Source organism: Vigna unguiculata, chromosome 7 (genome assembly GCF_004118075.2).
Source record: "Vigna unguiculata cultivar IT97K-499-35 chromosome 7, ASM411807v1, whole genome shotgun sequence".
NCBI classification, from domain to species: Eukaryota; Viridiplantae; Streptophyta; class Magnoliopsida; order Fabales; family Fabaceae; genus Vigna; species Vigna unguiculata.
This window is the reverse complement of record NC_040285.1, coordinates 29,795,662-29,811,748: the sequence shown is the minus strand read 5'-3', so window position 1 is coordinate 29,811,748 and position 16,087 is coordinate 29,795,662. Positions and strand designations below refer to the sequence as shown.

The 16,087-nt window shown below is 34.0% G+C and overlaps 2 protein-coding genes and 1 long non-coding RNA gene across 6 annotated transcripts; 2 read left to right on the top strand and 1 right to left on the bottom strand.

The window, feature by feature from the left end:
* Nucleotides 1-313: 313 nt before the first annotated feature.
* On the bottom strand, nt 314-6,132 carry LOC114191475. Of its 4 annotated transcripts, none has more exons than XR_003605940.1 (5): nt 5,468-6,132; nt 3,185-3,454; nt 1,395-1,560; nt 1,197-1,254; nt 314-775 (listed from the first exon to the last, which is right to left on the bottom strand). It is a non-coding gene; the product is annotated as an uncharacterized LOC114191475 (long non-coding RNA). The 4 variants fall into 4 exon arrangements; XR_003605938.1 differs by lacking the exon at nt 1,197-1,254 and having other exon boundaries at nt 5,468-5,707; nt 5,843-6,132; XR_003605937.1 differs by lacking the exon at nt 1,197-1,254.
* Nucleotides 4,224-8,737, top strand: LOC114191474. Its single transcript, XM_028080654.1, has 5 exons — nt 4,224-5,102; nt 6,166-6,933; nt 7,535-7,720; nt 7,885-8,010; nt 8,153-8,737. Exons 1-5 carry the CDS (start codon nt 5,037-5,039, stop codon nt 8,258-8,260), a joined length of 1,254 nt encoding a protein of 417 aa, XP_027936455.1. The 5' UTR covers nt 4,224-5,036; the 3' UTR covers nt 8,261-8,737.
* A 318-nt stretch (nt 8,738-9,055) lies between these two features.
* LOC114191473 (DELLA protein GAI-like) lies at nt 9,056-11,224 on the top strand. The gene has a single exon (XM_028080653.1). The coding sequence runs from the start codon at nt 9,623-9,625 to the stop codon at nt 11,099-11,101; it is 1,479 nt and encodes a 492-aa protein (XP_027936454.1). The 5' UTR covers nt 9,056-9,622; the 3' UTR covers nt 11,102-11,224.
* The last annotated feature ends 4,863 nt before the right edge of the window (nt 11,225-16,087 follow it).

Sequence of the window (16,087 nt, the reverse complement as noted above, 5' to 3'; positions counted from 1 at the left end):
TTAATACCTTTATATATACTTACTAACTGAGTTTTTTTCCTTTCTTAATCTAAGAGGTAAACTTCTCCTAATTTTTTCAAGGTAACAAAAAGAACTGATGAGTATACTTTTGAACAGTTTAATTAGTTTTCAAGGTAACTGTTTTTTTAATAAAAGGTTATATGTTAAAAACGTTACTAAAATTACTTAAAAATGTTTTTCGTGACAGAGACGACATATCTATAGAGACAACATTATAAATATGTTATTAATGTAAAGCTTTATACAAATAAAGTGCAAGAGAACATTGTAGGTACCATTAACAATCAAATACTAAATCAAAATCATAAACAATATCAATAATTTGTTCTAAACACAACATGCACGCTTATCATCAATCCAAATCGCAAAAAAATTATGAATAACCTTGATCTAACCGTCCTTTAACCAATAATGACCTTTCTCCGACAATGCCGACCAAATCACAGTTGCAATGTTGGGTTCACTATTTGAAAAACTGAGAGAATTGACAAAATTATCAACAGGAAACCGTTGGTATTTTACATCTCAAGACAGAGGAGAGAAGGATGATCAAAATCAAGACGAAGTTAGATGGGAAAAAAGAGAAGAGATAAAAGCTTTTATTGAAAAAAACAATGTAAAAATGCTCCTCTATGTCATTTTGAGATAAACAAAAAGTATTACCTCTAACGCTCACCTGTGATGAACTAAGACTAACCCGTTCAAAGCAAGCTGATATTCCTCCTTTGATTGCTTTATGTTGTTTCCAGTTAGCCTGTTCAGTAGAAAATCACCATAAACGACATTAACAGTGCGTAAATCTATTGCAACTTGCAAGTAAAGGAAACACCATTCAAAAGAATGCATGAAACTCATTCTCACATCCTTATTTTCTTGTGAGAAATTTCATGTAAAATTAAGAAAAAGATAGAATGAATTCAAACAAGATTTCAAGGCTGGCAATAAAATAGAGAAACATAAATTCAACTTCAATCATTAATTTTGCATATCATTGTAGTGCTTCTTATAAATATATGATACTATTACCTTTCTGAAAGCACCTGAAATAATATATTTCAGGCAGTTATGAACTGTTAAGTAAAATTTCCACTTCCATATGAGATCAATATTTTCAAACCATGGCTGATTTATTTTAAAGCTATATCGATTGATATTGGTCCAATAGTGTTAAATACCATTTTATACTTTACTCCACTGACAAGGATTGTAGCATTGCCTAAACAAGAATCTGTACTACAAATATCGAAGATGTTAGCACTAACTGCATTAGATGACCATAGATCATCAATAAGTCAAAAGTATAAATAAAAAGTACTCTCAAATATCTTCATAAAGTTTGCCAATTTGTTTCTATAAGGTAATAGAATTAATACCTCCTTCCTGTGAAAAATGCCAACAGCAAGTGCTGCTGATGCATTTGTTTCATTGAACACATCAGAAAAGTTTGCAGGAGCACCAACACCGCTACTTGCAATCACAGGATACTTACAGCGTCTGATCTCAAGTTAATTAAATCTACATCAAATCCTTTCCCTTGACCTGAAAAACATTGAAAAAAATTAGAATAAAAGTAACAATTTATAAGTATATAGTCAAATTACACCCAAAGTCTTCTATTTTTTCCAACAGAAAATGGTTTATTAGAGGAAAAGAATGGAAAGTACAAATAATAGGAGAATAAGAGATACAAAAATAACAAAATTTAGACATAAAGAACAAGAAATAACTAATTAATGAAACAAGACCCCTATCTCTTTTATATAAGAAACAAGAAATAGCAACTCACTCAAAACAACATTAAAAATGAATAAAGGCCATAGCTATACCAATAATTAATATCCATAACAAGTTTAGGGGGTCAAGGTAAAGGACATGTATCTTATTTTTAGTCCCTCAAATTTTGAAAGATTGAACTAGTAATGAGTCATGAAAATCGTGAATTTAAGAGAACATAATGGTGGTGGGAAGGCCTTTCAAAAACTCAGACACAAACGGTTCATTTTCTCCCATCTAAAATACCAATACCAATCACTGTGTCAAGGGATTATCTCGTACTCTCGTACTGAAGTTTATGCATAAGAGTGTGAGGGATTATCCCATCTACTCAAGTCATATGCAAGGTTGTATAATAAAATGGCTACACTTTGTGGAGAGAAAAACTTGCAGCCAATTACTTGAGTGATCACAAATTTACAAACTTAGGCTTGCACAGAAACAAATAACAAGTAAAGAGGTTAGCTTAGATTAAGATCATATTCTACCAAACCATGATTTGTATCATAATAAATAACATGCTACCAAAAGTAAGAAAACTTCAAAGTAGGAAAAATAACCTGAGAATTCCAGGATGGGTCTCATGCATGAACTCAACAACTTATTCACAACATTTTTAAGGAATTTTCACTGATCTCTTAAAAATCCTGGATACTAGCCCACTACATACATACAAAAAAGAAAAATTTTCATGAATGGAGTACTTTTTTTTCTCCATCTACACAGCTGTTATTATTAATATCATAATTAGAAGAATACTACGAAACATTAATGTCTCATGACAACAAAAAATGAGTGAAATGTTTCAATATATAGTTGATGAAACGAGAAAAAACATCACATTGATAAAAAAAGGGGTGAAAGGGTGAAGTTTCGGACATTATTATCAAATACCAACATTTCCTGCCAATAGAAACAAACGGGTATAAAAGATGAAGCATGGTGGTGGAATAAGTTTTGTAGACTATTTTCAAGTTAACATCTTCAAATAGAAAGCATTTTCAGTGGATACCAAGAGACGTGTAACATGTACACTGAATGGTGACACGACACGACCTTTCGTACTGTTAAACTGTTAAACGAGAAAACAAAATTCTTGCACTATGAAGCTTAATAAATGGCTAAAAAATCTTTTGCCTTCCAAAACACCGTCAACTCAACCAAATAATCCAGTCCAGCAAAACCAGAGGCAGAGATTTTCATACTTACGTTTTAGTATTTTGCCCCTCACATCCCTATCCCTTCCCACTAGAACACTTCTGATGTAGGGAGCGTTCACACATTATTTATTTATTTATTTTTTTTCAAAACAAATAGTGCAATAGTAAAAAAATTAAACCAAAAAAAGAAAAACAATATTTGAAAAACTTACACAAATCGAATTGATTACCTATCTCTCTACCTTTAAAATCCAAAACATTTTCACCACAAGACTTCCTGAACTTCGACATTCTCATGGAAACCACTTTCCTTTTTGTTTAATCTCTCTACCTTTAAAATCCAAAACATTTTCACCACAAGACTTCCTGAACTTCGACATTCTCATGGAAACCACTTTCCTTTTTGTTTTTGTGCGCGCCGTAAGCACAGCGTCGTCTTCCCAAGCGAGTCTGAGCCTGGCAGGTTTAGAGAGTGGAGATTTAGGAAGTGTTTGTTCCGCCTGATTGAAGAGTCAGGTCTAGGAGATTCAGTGTCATTCTATAAGTTGATAAAAAAGAAAATTAAATAAACTTATTTTTTTGTAACGATGAATATACGATACAGTGATAAATATATGATATATATATATATATATATATATATATATATATATATATATATATATATATATATATATATATATATATATATATATATATATATATATATATATATATATAAATTAATGGTAACATTCTTTATTTTAATATTTAAAAGCATTATAATCTAATTATAATAGACAATATTATAACTTATGTAACTACTAGTTACAAAAATACAAATATAATAATGACATTTATTTGAAAAGATTTACAGTATAATTATTAATATAATTTAATAGTTTATAATAACATCTATTCAAAATATAATTTACAATAATATTTATCTAAAAATTGTTATTATAATTTATAAACTTATTCTACAGTAACATTTTTATTAGTTATCATAAAAAAATGTTACTAAAGTAAAAAAAAATGTAGTTATAATAACATCTATTCCAAATATAACTTTATATAATTTATAATAATATTTATCTAAAAGTTGTTATTCTAATTTATAAACTTATTTTATATTGGCATTTTTGTTAGTTATAATAAAAGAATGTTACTAAAGTAGAAAAAAAAATATTGATTTATGGTAACGTTTTTAAAATAATGTTACAATCAAATTGATAATATATTTTATAGTAAATTTTTTAAGAAAATGCAGCTATAATATATGTACGGTAACATATTAACATTTATAATAAATGCTAGTAAGAAAATAAATGTGACTGTAGCTAACAAATGTTGTAGTACTATGCCAAACCCCATACCTAACTATACCATGGTTGTTTGCGAATTTATGTTAAATTTGGTATATAGATGTGTGTAAAATGTAGGCAATTAATGAGGCATTCTGTAATGGTGAGCAAGAGGTGTTATGATGATTGTCCCATTAGTTGGTATTAGACATTGAAGTGGAGAGAAGAGAAAGAACAGAACATGTGGAACAGAACATTGACAGGCATGGAATGTTTGAACAAACTAACAATGCAATGCACATGAGGTGGTAGATATGTTATATGATTTGAATGCAATGATAATGGTAAGATTAAAAATGATAAATAGAATAATAGAAAAAAATACAAAGAAAGAGAGTGTGGAAAAGGGAATAGGTCAACAGAAAATCCAAGTGAGGAAAGGAGTGAATGAATGGGCGAGCGTGTGTCTCGTGTTGACGCCAGGGTGACGCCTAAAGGGACAACCCAATGGCCCTATATATCAACATAACTAATTCTTTCAGTCTTTGACACCCTCATACTCTCCATCATCCTAGCTAACTAACCACTCATCACATAACTTCCCCCTCTTTCTCTCCCTCTTCCCTATGGGCTCTCCCTCTGCACTCTCCTACACACGTGTCTCATCACAACACAATTTTCCGACATCATAGTACAATTATATATATACCATCTCTCTCCACATATACTTTTTTGTCTACATTTTCTATTTTCTTAACTTTCTGGGCTGGCTTCATTGCCTCTTGCCAGGGGATACACCATGTTGCAGGATGTTTTTGATCAGCCACTGCCACCAAAGGCCGAACCGCAACAGCAACTCCCCATTGTAAACACATCAATCATATCATCGCTTCTTTCTTTCTTTCTCTTTGTTGCAACTTTCATATGATATCTACAATCCATTATTTCTCAAATTCCTTCTTTTTTCTATCCAATATTATATAGTTGGGGAGCATAATGCTTATTAACAAGCAATAAGAAAAAAAAAAAAATAGAGATTCCGTAAGAATTATTAGGCTTTATCTTTTTGTAATATTATCCTATCAAATCTCAGACAATACAATTCACCAATATGTCATTTTCTGAGGGCAACATCGTAAACTGCAAAGTGATAACTATTTCTGCATGATTTGCAGTGTGATAGCCATTTAAACGTAGCTTTCAATTATTGTGGAATACACAAATACATACCTGCCTGTGCTTGTCCATTTGCCAATGTTGATATTCTTATTCAGTGTGAGAGGAAGAGGGGATTTAAGAAACAGTTCACATCCCCATTAAATCAGTTTCCATACGTCGAACAAACACAACTTAGCATGGGATGAGGTTCCGTCTTTGTTACAAACATAAATGTAACATTGTCCCATTAAGGCATAAATGCCCATCCTTTTCATGTTACAAAAGAAACAACTCTCATGTAGAACTTATTATCTGCACATGACCAAATATAAACACAACTGACTAGATGGCACAACCAACTAAATCTATATTTGGAGTTCTTCATCGTAGGGTATTATACATGATATATTTAATTTATTTCTAGACAAAGAGTGATGATGAACATACCTGATGCTTGGACGCGTGTTACTTACTCAATTCAGAATGCTCACTATTTGATGAAGACATGCATTAAACCAAAGTTTAGACTGATTCTAACAAGAGAATATTATCCTTTTGAAAGTTTAGACTCTGATAATTATACGATTGATCTCAATTCCTCCTTTGTTGATAGAAACGAGTCTGATAAGATCACATAACCGTCCCATAAGGTGTAGAATCAGTCTTCTAACTGTTTATAAAAGGGTATATTTAAATGTTGTTATCAATGTATTTAGCAGTTTCTTTTGGTAGTCATGATGCTTAGATTGTATTTACATCACTTTCTGCAGGAAGAAATTTCAAGCCCTTTTAGCGCTCGACTTTTCGACTTTTATAACGCTGAACTTTTCTCAGAGGCTCTGCCAAATTCTGAGGTTACTTCCAGCTCAAACTGTTGCTATGAGGAGAACTCCTCGTATGCCACAACAAACAAATCTTTAACTGTAGATGTAGAAAATAAATTGAATAGCAATAGCAACACAGTCACCACGCCAACTAGCACTACCACCACCACCAACAACAACACAACCAACAGTAGTAACCTGTCTATTATCTTTGATGACCCCCAAGAAGATATGGAAAATGACATCTCTGCCTCCATAGACTTCTCACTATCTCCATCTTTCAATGTTCCTCCATTTCTCCCAGTCACATCCCAGCAAGAACAGTTTGATTTCTCTTCTGTGCAGCCTCAGGTCCAATTACCAGCATTTTCGGTTGTGGAGGGCTTCTCTCAGTATCCCACTGACCCCGTTGCACCTCCACTTATGGGGGCTCCATTACCTTCTGTATTTGAAGAGGATTGCATATCTTCTGTTCCTTCTTATGTGCCTCTCAACCCTTCATCTCCTTGCACTTATCTCAGTCCTGGCATGCCACCATACATGCCTACAGGCCCCCTTACTACTGCCTTATCAACTGATAGTTCTGGATATTTTGGTGGAAACATTCTTCTTGGTTCTGAACTTCAGACACAAGAATTGGAATACCAAGGAGAAAATGGAAGAATGTATTGTACAGATTCAATGCAGCGGGTGTTTAACCCTCCGGACCTTCAGGTATGTATGATTTTCAAACTATTTTAGTTAAATTCTCCGTCATTGCATTTTGTTAACTGTCATCCAAATAAAAAGTGTTCAGTGCTCAGAAATTACAGAAAAAGAAGTCAATTGTCCAAGATTTTTTATTTATTTATTTTTAATGCTAAGTTGCTTTTATAAGCTTGCTCTTTCAGGTTTCTAGTCTGAAAGGTCGCAGCAGTAAGGTTCTTGACAATAAAGAGGGGTTTTACAGGAGGTGAAAAGTTTGCGAACCATAATGGCCCAAAAATTTCTAAGAAGCTGTATGCCCCGTAGAATATATGCCCATATCCATCAAAACAGTAGCCAGCATATCAACCACTTTATAATCTCATTCTCACCTTTATAAAGTAGCATAAAATCTGAGCTAGTTAGTAGCGCGAGTCAGAATGGAATGGCAACTTTCCACAAAAATTGATAACAAGCAGCACCACCATCAGTAAAGACCCACTTCATAAGTGACTCTTTTAGCATATCGCTTTCCAGAACCTCTAACCAAGTTAATGATAGTTTGTGATGACCAATTTCCCTTTGCGCTGAGCAAGAAAGTAACTGATTTTGTTTGTAATTTATTTCCTAGGCACTTGGTACTGAGAGTCAGCAACTAGTTCCCGGGGGTGGTAGTTCTACCACTCTAACACCTGAAATCTCTAACTTAGAGGACTCCTCATTCAAGGTTGGAAAACTTTCTGTTGAGCAAAGGAAAGAAAAGATCAATAGATACATGAAGAAAAGAAATGAAAGAAACTTCAGCAAGAAAATTAAGGTACACTCAAGTTCCTTCCCCTCTTCAAAACAGCCTCATCATCAAACAAAATTAAAATCTCATGATGTTACGTTAGCATATATATGCAAAAGGTACTCCTTGCTTATAAACCACTTCATATTGCATACTTCCAAGTTCAACTAACGATGCAACCAAATGTGCAGTATGCCTGCCGCAAAACTCTGGCAGATAGCCGACCTCGGGTTCGAGGAAGGTTTGCAAAGAATGATGACTTTGGAGAAACCAATAGAACTACTAGTAGCAATCATGAAGATGATGACGAAGAAGAAGTAAGATTTCCAAGGCTCATTGATTTATTAAACAACACTTAAGAGGGCTCTTTTCATTCAACCTGCCCGAGTTAAAATCAAGAGAATCTTTTTCATTTGTACCTTCTCAATTATTTGTTGATGTAGTTTTTTAAACCTGCAGGTAGTTGTGAAGGATGAAGACGATATGGTTGATTCCTCAGATATTTTTGCTCATATCAGTGGAGTGAACTCCTTCAAATGCAACTATTCCATCCAGTCCTGGATTTGACTTAATAGTTTGAGCAGTATACCTACATTTAGCTTCTGTAGATTTTTTCATGGCCACATACCACCCCACATTTCTCCTATCTGGTTTTGATGGATGAGGAAACTGAATAATTGGGGTCCTAATACTATACAATAAGTGAATCAAGAACATATAGAAAAAACTGTATACATTTTTTGCAGACATTACCTTTCTTTTTACTTGAGTGTACTAAGAACCACATGATGTATTAACTAAAAATTTTAATTGTCTCCCTGTACTACTGGAGTTCATTTGTACTTTCTTTTATAATAGTGAGGAACTAGTGTTGGCTACTTTGAAGGGCCTTAAGCCAAACCTTTAATTAGTTTTGTTACTTGCTTTGAATCTGTTTATCTCTGGTTGATAAATTAAAAAACAGAAAAAGGTATCCTCTTAATATTCATTTGATTGATTAGATTGATTAACCATAATATAAACGTTTTAAGTAATAAGCCTAACAGTTACAGCACACTAAAACAGTTCAATAGGTTAGAAATATATATATATATATATATATATATATATTAGTAAAGCATAGCATTCAATTCCCTTGTATGGACCCAAAAAAATAGTAATAAATGAAACAGAATCTGACCAATCCAACTTTTTAATACAAATATATTAATTATAGTATTTCGTATAAATAAATCATAAAGAGAGAACAATTATATTATATTACATTTTATAGTAAATAAATTTATAGAAATAAATATCACATTATACAAAAGACTGTGTATCAAATTCTTATACCTTTATAAAATAAATACAGGGAATCCAATTTTAAAGTGTAGAGTGATGCAAATGAATCTAGAGTTATACCCGGTTAGCAAGCAATGCAGCATAGTAATGATGAAAGGGTATCAGCTGTTTATGTTGGCCTGAATAACCCTCCCAAATCCAAAGACGAGAGTGGGAAGGGCAGAGCAGAGCATGTAGGGCAGGTTGGCACCTTTAGGGTACTAAAAATCGAGGGCACGTTACCGCGACATTAGGGGTACCTTTTAAAAAAGGGCAGAAATTATATTAGCAGTAGTATCTATCAATTTGATGCATTAGTACCGCGGATAGCTACTCAACACAAACTAGTAACGCATCATCCTCATACATTATACAAGGCAGCTTCTCCGTCAATTTCCTCACACATCCCTTTCTCCCTTTCTCTTTCACTCTCTCTCTCTCTCTCTCTCTCTCCTTTTCCCTCCCTCTTTTTCATCACTCACTTTTCACTCTCCTCCTCACTGAATAACTTAAATCTCTCCCCCATGTCAACAAAACCTGATTCATCCAGTACCAAATTGAATTTTTAATTAATTAAATTCCTTTGTTTTGCTTTCATCTTTCAAAATGAACGGCAGTTCCAGCGAAAGCAAGACCAGGGAGATGGACGGGCAGCTGGCGGGGCTGGGCTACAAAGTCCGCTCATCGGAGCTCTGTCAAGTGGCTGAGAATATGGAGCGTTTAGAGAACGCCATCAACACTGTCAACTCATCCAGGGACATTTCTCAAGTAGTCTCCGATGCACTCCTCTACGATCCCTCCAACATAGGTTTAGGTTCCTGGGTCGACACGCTTCTCTCCGAGCTCGACCAAACCGTGACGGTGTCGTTGCCCTACGATCTATCTTCGGACCTACCCGATTTGCCCACGGATCCGAACCGCCAACTGGGGATGGTAACCACCGTCGAAGAAGACTCCGGGATAAGACTCGTTCACACGCTCATCACGTGTGCGGATTCCGTGCAACGTGGCGACCTCGCATTCGCGGGCTCCCTAATCGAGAGCATGCAGGCACTGCTGGCTCACGTGAACACCTCCTGCGGCATCGGGAAGGTCGCCGGCTACTTCATCGACGCCTTGCGCCGCCGAATCTCATCTCCGCAGAGCGCAGCGTTCCCAACCTCCCCCTACGAGAACGACGTTCTCTACCACCACTACTACGAGGCCTGCCCCTACCTCAAGTTCGCGCACTTCACTGCGAACCAGGCGATCCTGGAAGCGTTCAACGGCCACGACTGCGTCCACGTCATCGATTTCAACCTGATGCAGGGGCTCCAGTGGCCGGCTCTCATACAAGCGCTAGCACTCCGCCCGGGAGGTCCGCCGTCGCTGAGGCTCACCGGCGTGGGAACTCCCTCGCCGGACGAGCGAGACACACTGCGCGAGATCGGCGCAAGGCTGGCGGAGCTGGCGCACTCGGTGAACGTGCGGTTCACCTTCCGCGGAGTGGCAGCGTGGCGGCTGGAGGACGTGAAGCCGTGGATGCTGCAGGTGAGTCCGAAGGAGGCGGTGGCAGTGAACTCGATCATGCAGCTACACCGCGTGCTTGGTTCGGGAATCGATGCGGTTCTAGGCTGGATCCGAAGTCTAAACCCTAAGATCGTGACGGTTGTGGAGCAGGAAGCGAACCACAACGGGGAAGGGTTTCTGGAGCGGTTCACGGAGGCTCTGCACTACTACTCCACCGTGTTCGACTCGCTGGAAGCGTGTTCGGTGGAGCCGGACAAGGGTCTCGCCGAGATGTACCTGCAGAGGGAGATTTGCAACGTGGTGTGCTGTGAGGGACCGGCGCGACTGGAGCGGCACGAGCCGCTGGCGAAATGGAGGGAGCGGCTGGCTAAAGCCGGGTTCAGGCCCTTGCATTTGGGTTCGAACGCTTACAAACAAGCCAGCATGCTGTTGACTCTGTTCTCAGCCGAGGGTTACTGCGTGGAAGAGAATCAAGGGTGTTTGACTCTGGGTTGGCATAGCCGGCCCCTGATTGCGGCTTCGGCTTGGCAAGCCGCGCCGCTAAGAGAGGGTGAAACGGTGCGTTTCCAGCGCTGATTGATGAGGAGTGGATGTAACAGAAAAGAGTTGTTTATTTATTCTAGTTACTACTACTAGTAAACACAAAAGAGTGGTGAAAATAATGTATATTTTTGTATTTTTCTTTCATTTTCCTCTCAATTTTCCCACACACGTGACTCGTCTTTTCTCTTTTTGTTCAAAACCCAACCAAACTTTTTTTCTCCTTTTCGGGTCAATTGAGTGATCCCTCACCCTAATCACTTCCTTTCATTATGGATATTTGCGTGTTAGTGCTCAATCCTCAACACCTAATTACCCTCTTTCATTTCCTCTTAATGAGTTTAAGATTAATCAGTAAGGTTTAAATCCGTTTAACCAAAACATTGAATATTTTTCCACTTCAAACATTTTTCTCCAAATCTAAATGTTTTACTTTATATGGGACCACTCTCACAACACACATCAATCTCCAATGCTTCAAATTCCTTCACATTTTGTGTCACGCTCAATTATTCAAGTATGGCGGGCCACTCCAGTCAACCTGAACTATGTTAGTTTTTTTTTTTTTTTTCTTTTATGCTCATTTATCATCTTTTTTTCTTAACAATAATCACTAGGATTTTTTTTTTCGTTTTTCTCAATTTCTGTCACTGGTGTTCCTTCTCTGATGAGGACAAGTAATCAAGATTATACAGCAACACTAATGAAGAAGATATGGAAAATTACAAAAAAATAATCTCATAAATTACTTTTTATAAACATGTAGCTATTTTGGAAAGCAATTTATGTAACTATGTTTTAGCGCGCACTTCAGAAAATAAAAATTGGAAAGTAGTTCTGTGTACCGTTAAAAGAAGTCACACAATACAAAATACCTTTCCATGCACGTTGTCGCGTATAGGATTCATGAAAATACACACAACTAACATAAATAAGTTTGATTTAACATATCATATTCAAAGTAGAAAATGAAAATATGATAAAAAAAAACTATTACATTTTCTATAGAGAAGAAAACCGAGGAGACAAATTAGACAGAGTTTACAAATTAATGGAGTGGAGTTGTAAAAATAGAGTTAAGACCAAGAAGCAAAAAGGGGATCTAAATGATACAGAAGATGAATAGAGTTTAAAGAGAATAAGAGTTTTTAATTTTTTTTGTTGTTGTAAAAGAACAGGGAAAGGGGACATAAATGGTGATTTGGTAAGTGTAGAGAGCAAAAATTTCATTTTTTTTTCTCAAAAGATGGAGTGGGGTATGTGGCCCAATTGTAGATACCCTATGGTTTACATTTCCAAGCCTACAATTATTTAAGAAAAAAAAAACTGAGGCCAGACACTGAAATTCACATGAACAAAAACTCAGAATGTGGACAGAAAATAATAAAATAAAGAACTGAAAACTGGGATGCATCTAATATGTGGAAAACACTGAGATGCTTGAATCAAGGAGATTATGACCAATACTTAAACGCAAAGAGGAACAAGTGAGGGATCTTGTAAGCAAACAAGGAGACATGTCCAAATCAATCTTTCATATACATTAACTATATCTATTAAATGTATACTAATTTATTTGAAATTAAACGTTGTTTCAATTATTGCATCATCATAAATACTCTAAAATCTATTAGGATTGACTTAGTGAAGATGATTTAAAGTTAAAATTTTGGTATCTTCATTGATGAGCTTGATTGAGATTTTGAAAACGAAACTTTAATGATAAGAAAGATTTGAAAGAGGGAAAAGAAGAACACGATGATAATGGTGATGGCAAATAATTCATTAACTCGTTTAGGTGTCATTGTTTTTGGTTTGAAATTCGCCTCCTACCCCCATTATAAAAAAACATTATTATAGTATTTATTTACTTGGTCATGTGATGTAGACAAATTATTTATATAAATTTAATAAAGGAAACCAAGAAGTTAGGTATTTTCTGTTTTCGATTTTCAAAATGGTTGTTGCTGAGACGGCTCCAATGTCTGAAATTTACATTTCTTTCTCATAGATCATCCACTAAAACCAATTATTGTCCACTTTCTAAAACAACAAAAAAAGATGTTTCATTAAAATATTCCAACAACCCTATGCCTATTCATTTTTTCAAACAATAAAAATTTTCCAAAACAAAGTATAGGAACAGATTTACTCATAATATTTAATGAGCACTCCGTGTTAATTTGAATTGTCAATTAGGTCACGCATGTTAACTTACATTTATCTCATTCAAATGTTCTTTAAAAAAAAGATAAAAAATACTCCATTGGTGATATTGTTGGTGTTAATTATGGGAAAAGTTGTAATATTTAACTTAAATAACGGTGGTAATCGTATTAATAAATTATTACTCGTATTACTCGTATTTTACCTGTTCTATTAACATCACTAATAAAAATTATTAATTTCAATTGTTTCTAGTTCTCACTTAATATTCTTTTATCTCAGTATTTATAATAATTATTACTTTTTTCAAAAAAAAAATTATTTAACATGGTCGTAATATTTGTTAAAAATAATCCATGTGATCATTTTTATTAAATTAGTATTAATGTAATCAAATCATGATGATTTGAGAAAATGAAATGAACTTTTTTTATTTCAAAAACACATATGTATCTTTCCAATAAGTCATTTCTAACAAAGTTAATTGTGATATACCATAAATGACCACATTTATTCCTAATAGTAAACATTTAGACAATAGAACAAAATTAAGAAAAATATTGAATGATGGCTATAAATATTAGGGAAAAATAGTAAACCTTTTTTTATTTATTTTTTATTTTATGTAATTATTGAAAAACAATGATGTGATATTGCAATTCAAATTTAACTGTATTTGATGTAATCCTACATATATTTTTAATCAAACCTATCTTTAGAAGCACGAGGAACATTGAATCTCATAGCTACTCCCCACGTGTACTTTTTATGACATTTAATATTTTGGAGTTAATTATAAATAATAGTATAAGTTGTACAATTCCCAACTAACCATATTTAAGGTATGATGCATACTAGTTAACTTAAAACAACTTTCTTCTACATTTGTTTAACACTGTTGTATATTTACGATTTTAAATTATCATAGCTGGTAAAGTTGGATTTTTTTTTTTAATACATAAACTGATTTATACATATTTTCAAGTTCAAAGAAAAAAAAAACTTAATTTCTACCTTAAGAATTTCTGCCAAAGAGATTTTTGTAGAACTTTTTGTCTTTCATCAATTTTTGCTTCCTTTTTAACTTTCCAAATATGTGCCATAGAAAAAAAAGGTGTATAAAAAAACTTCAACTCCTTATATCACTTTTAAGCTAACATATGTTAATCGCATGTGCTTCCTGACAAAAAACAACCACAATATATATAATCTCATGTGGTGGTAGGCAAAATAATGAACTTGAAAAAAAAAAGGAAAATATCAAGTAAAGTTTTTCTTTTCATTGGCTTCTTCTTCTCCATTATTAACAAATTAAAAAAAAAAAACTAAAAGTATGGACATTTTAGTTAAAATTTATATGACTTTGATCTTCTGTACCCATTTGTGATTAAGGAAAACATACCTGTGTCGTTTTGTGATGAATTGAATGGCTCATTTACATCTTATAAATGTTTTTGTTGTTTTCGTCACTTAACAGTGCCTTAATTTTCATTTTGATGAAAGGTGGATGAAGAAAACTTATAATTTGCAGTGACATCTACCAACATACAACAGTGAAAAGAGAGCTACACACAACAAAAGACTCAACCCAGTAAATTTTTTAACACTAGTTTATCGGTAATTACCAATAAATTTTAAATAAAATTTATCAATGACTATTTTATTAACAAAATTTTAATCATTAATAATCTCTGTTGATAAACTCAGAACGAAATCTTATTATTATCAACATATATTAAGAAATTTTTTAAGTAATTTGTTTGATTGTCCAATAAAAAGACGCAACAAACAAATTTTATTTATTTATAATCTATAATTAAATATATAAAAATAATTTTTTATACATATTTTACTTCTTAATATAATATAAATTATTGATTATCTTTCACTCCTCTCATTCCATATTTATTTTCGATGACTCTCAAACCGACAACTTCAAACTCATCTCATCCTAAATTTAAGCTAAACAACATAAATAAATTAAAAATGGTGATGAAGGGTTTGGTGGTGAGCACAGGGTCCACACGGATTTGAATGTACTGGAACTAAGCACTTTCTTCATATATTTGATGTCAATGGTTTTGTTGTGAGCAATCTCTTTTCTGGGATTCAACGCCCACAAACAAAGCAAGCTTTGAAACCTCAATGTAGTATTCGTGTATTCACTTTGGGATCATTTTGTCTAGCTTCACAGTGCTTGAGAGAAAAACAAAAACAGAAAACAAGTGAATGAAAAAAGGAAAAAGAAAAACAATTTCACTCTATTGGATAATTTATATTTTCATATTTCATTTATTTTCCATTTTTAACAAGTTTATTTCTCACCAACAAACACACCATCAATTTTTAGAAGCTTTCATTTTTGTTAAAGTGTTTTCTTAAATAAGGCGGCACAACTTTTCCGTACACTACAAGTTTTCTCATCTTCTAATTCTTCACAATTTAAATATTAACTCTTAATTAAACATTTTTTTTATTTATTTTTGACTGATCTATCTCTTCCATTGTTATTCTTTCTATTTCATGCAAAAAATAAAAAGGCTAAATAAAGTTTAAGAAACGGAGGATCTAGAAGAATTCCGTTGTAAAGTAAATTTACAGTGAGGCACAACTTTAATTAGGCAACGGGTTTTCAGTGGCTGCCCTCTACAACACTATTCTAATCACAAACAACAAACACTTCATTTAATTACAATAAATAACACTTAAGTTTCGACCCATATTACATTAATGCAATTTAATTTATCACCACTCCAAATTTTAGCAGCAAAATCTACAAGCTTTGTTTCACTTTTATGATTTGTTGATCGACTAATCTGCGTGGTTTAAGAAAAATATGAACAAAGAAAGAGAGGA

Excerpts from the sequence above, each read along its gene's own strand:
- LOC114191474 (XM_028080654.1), top strand. The coding sequence starts at position 5,037 with ATGTTGCAGGATGTTTTTGATCAGCCACTGCCACCAAAGGCCGAACCG. Across the intron at positions 6,934-7,534 it reads TTAACCCTCCGGACCTTCAG|GCACTTGGTACTGAGAGTCA; the intron begins GTATGTATGATT and ends TTTATTTCCTAG. Across the intron at positions 7,721-7,884 it reads ACTTCAGCAAGAAAATTAAG|TATGCCTGCCGCAAAACTCT; the intron begins GTACACTCAAGT and ends CCAAATGTGCAG.
- LOC114191473 (XM_028080653.1), top strand. The coding sequence starts at position 9,623 with ATGAACGGCAGTTCCAGCGAAAGCAAGACCAGGGAGATGGACGGGCAG.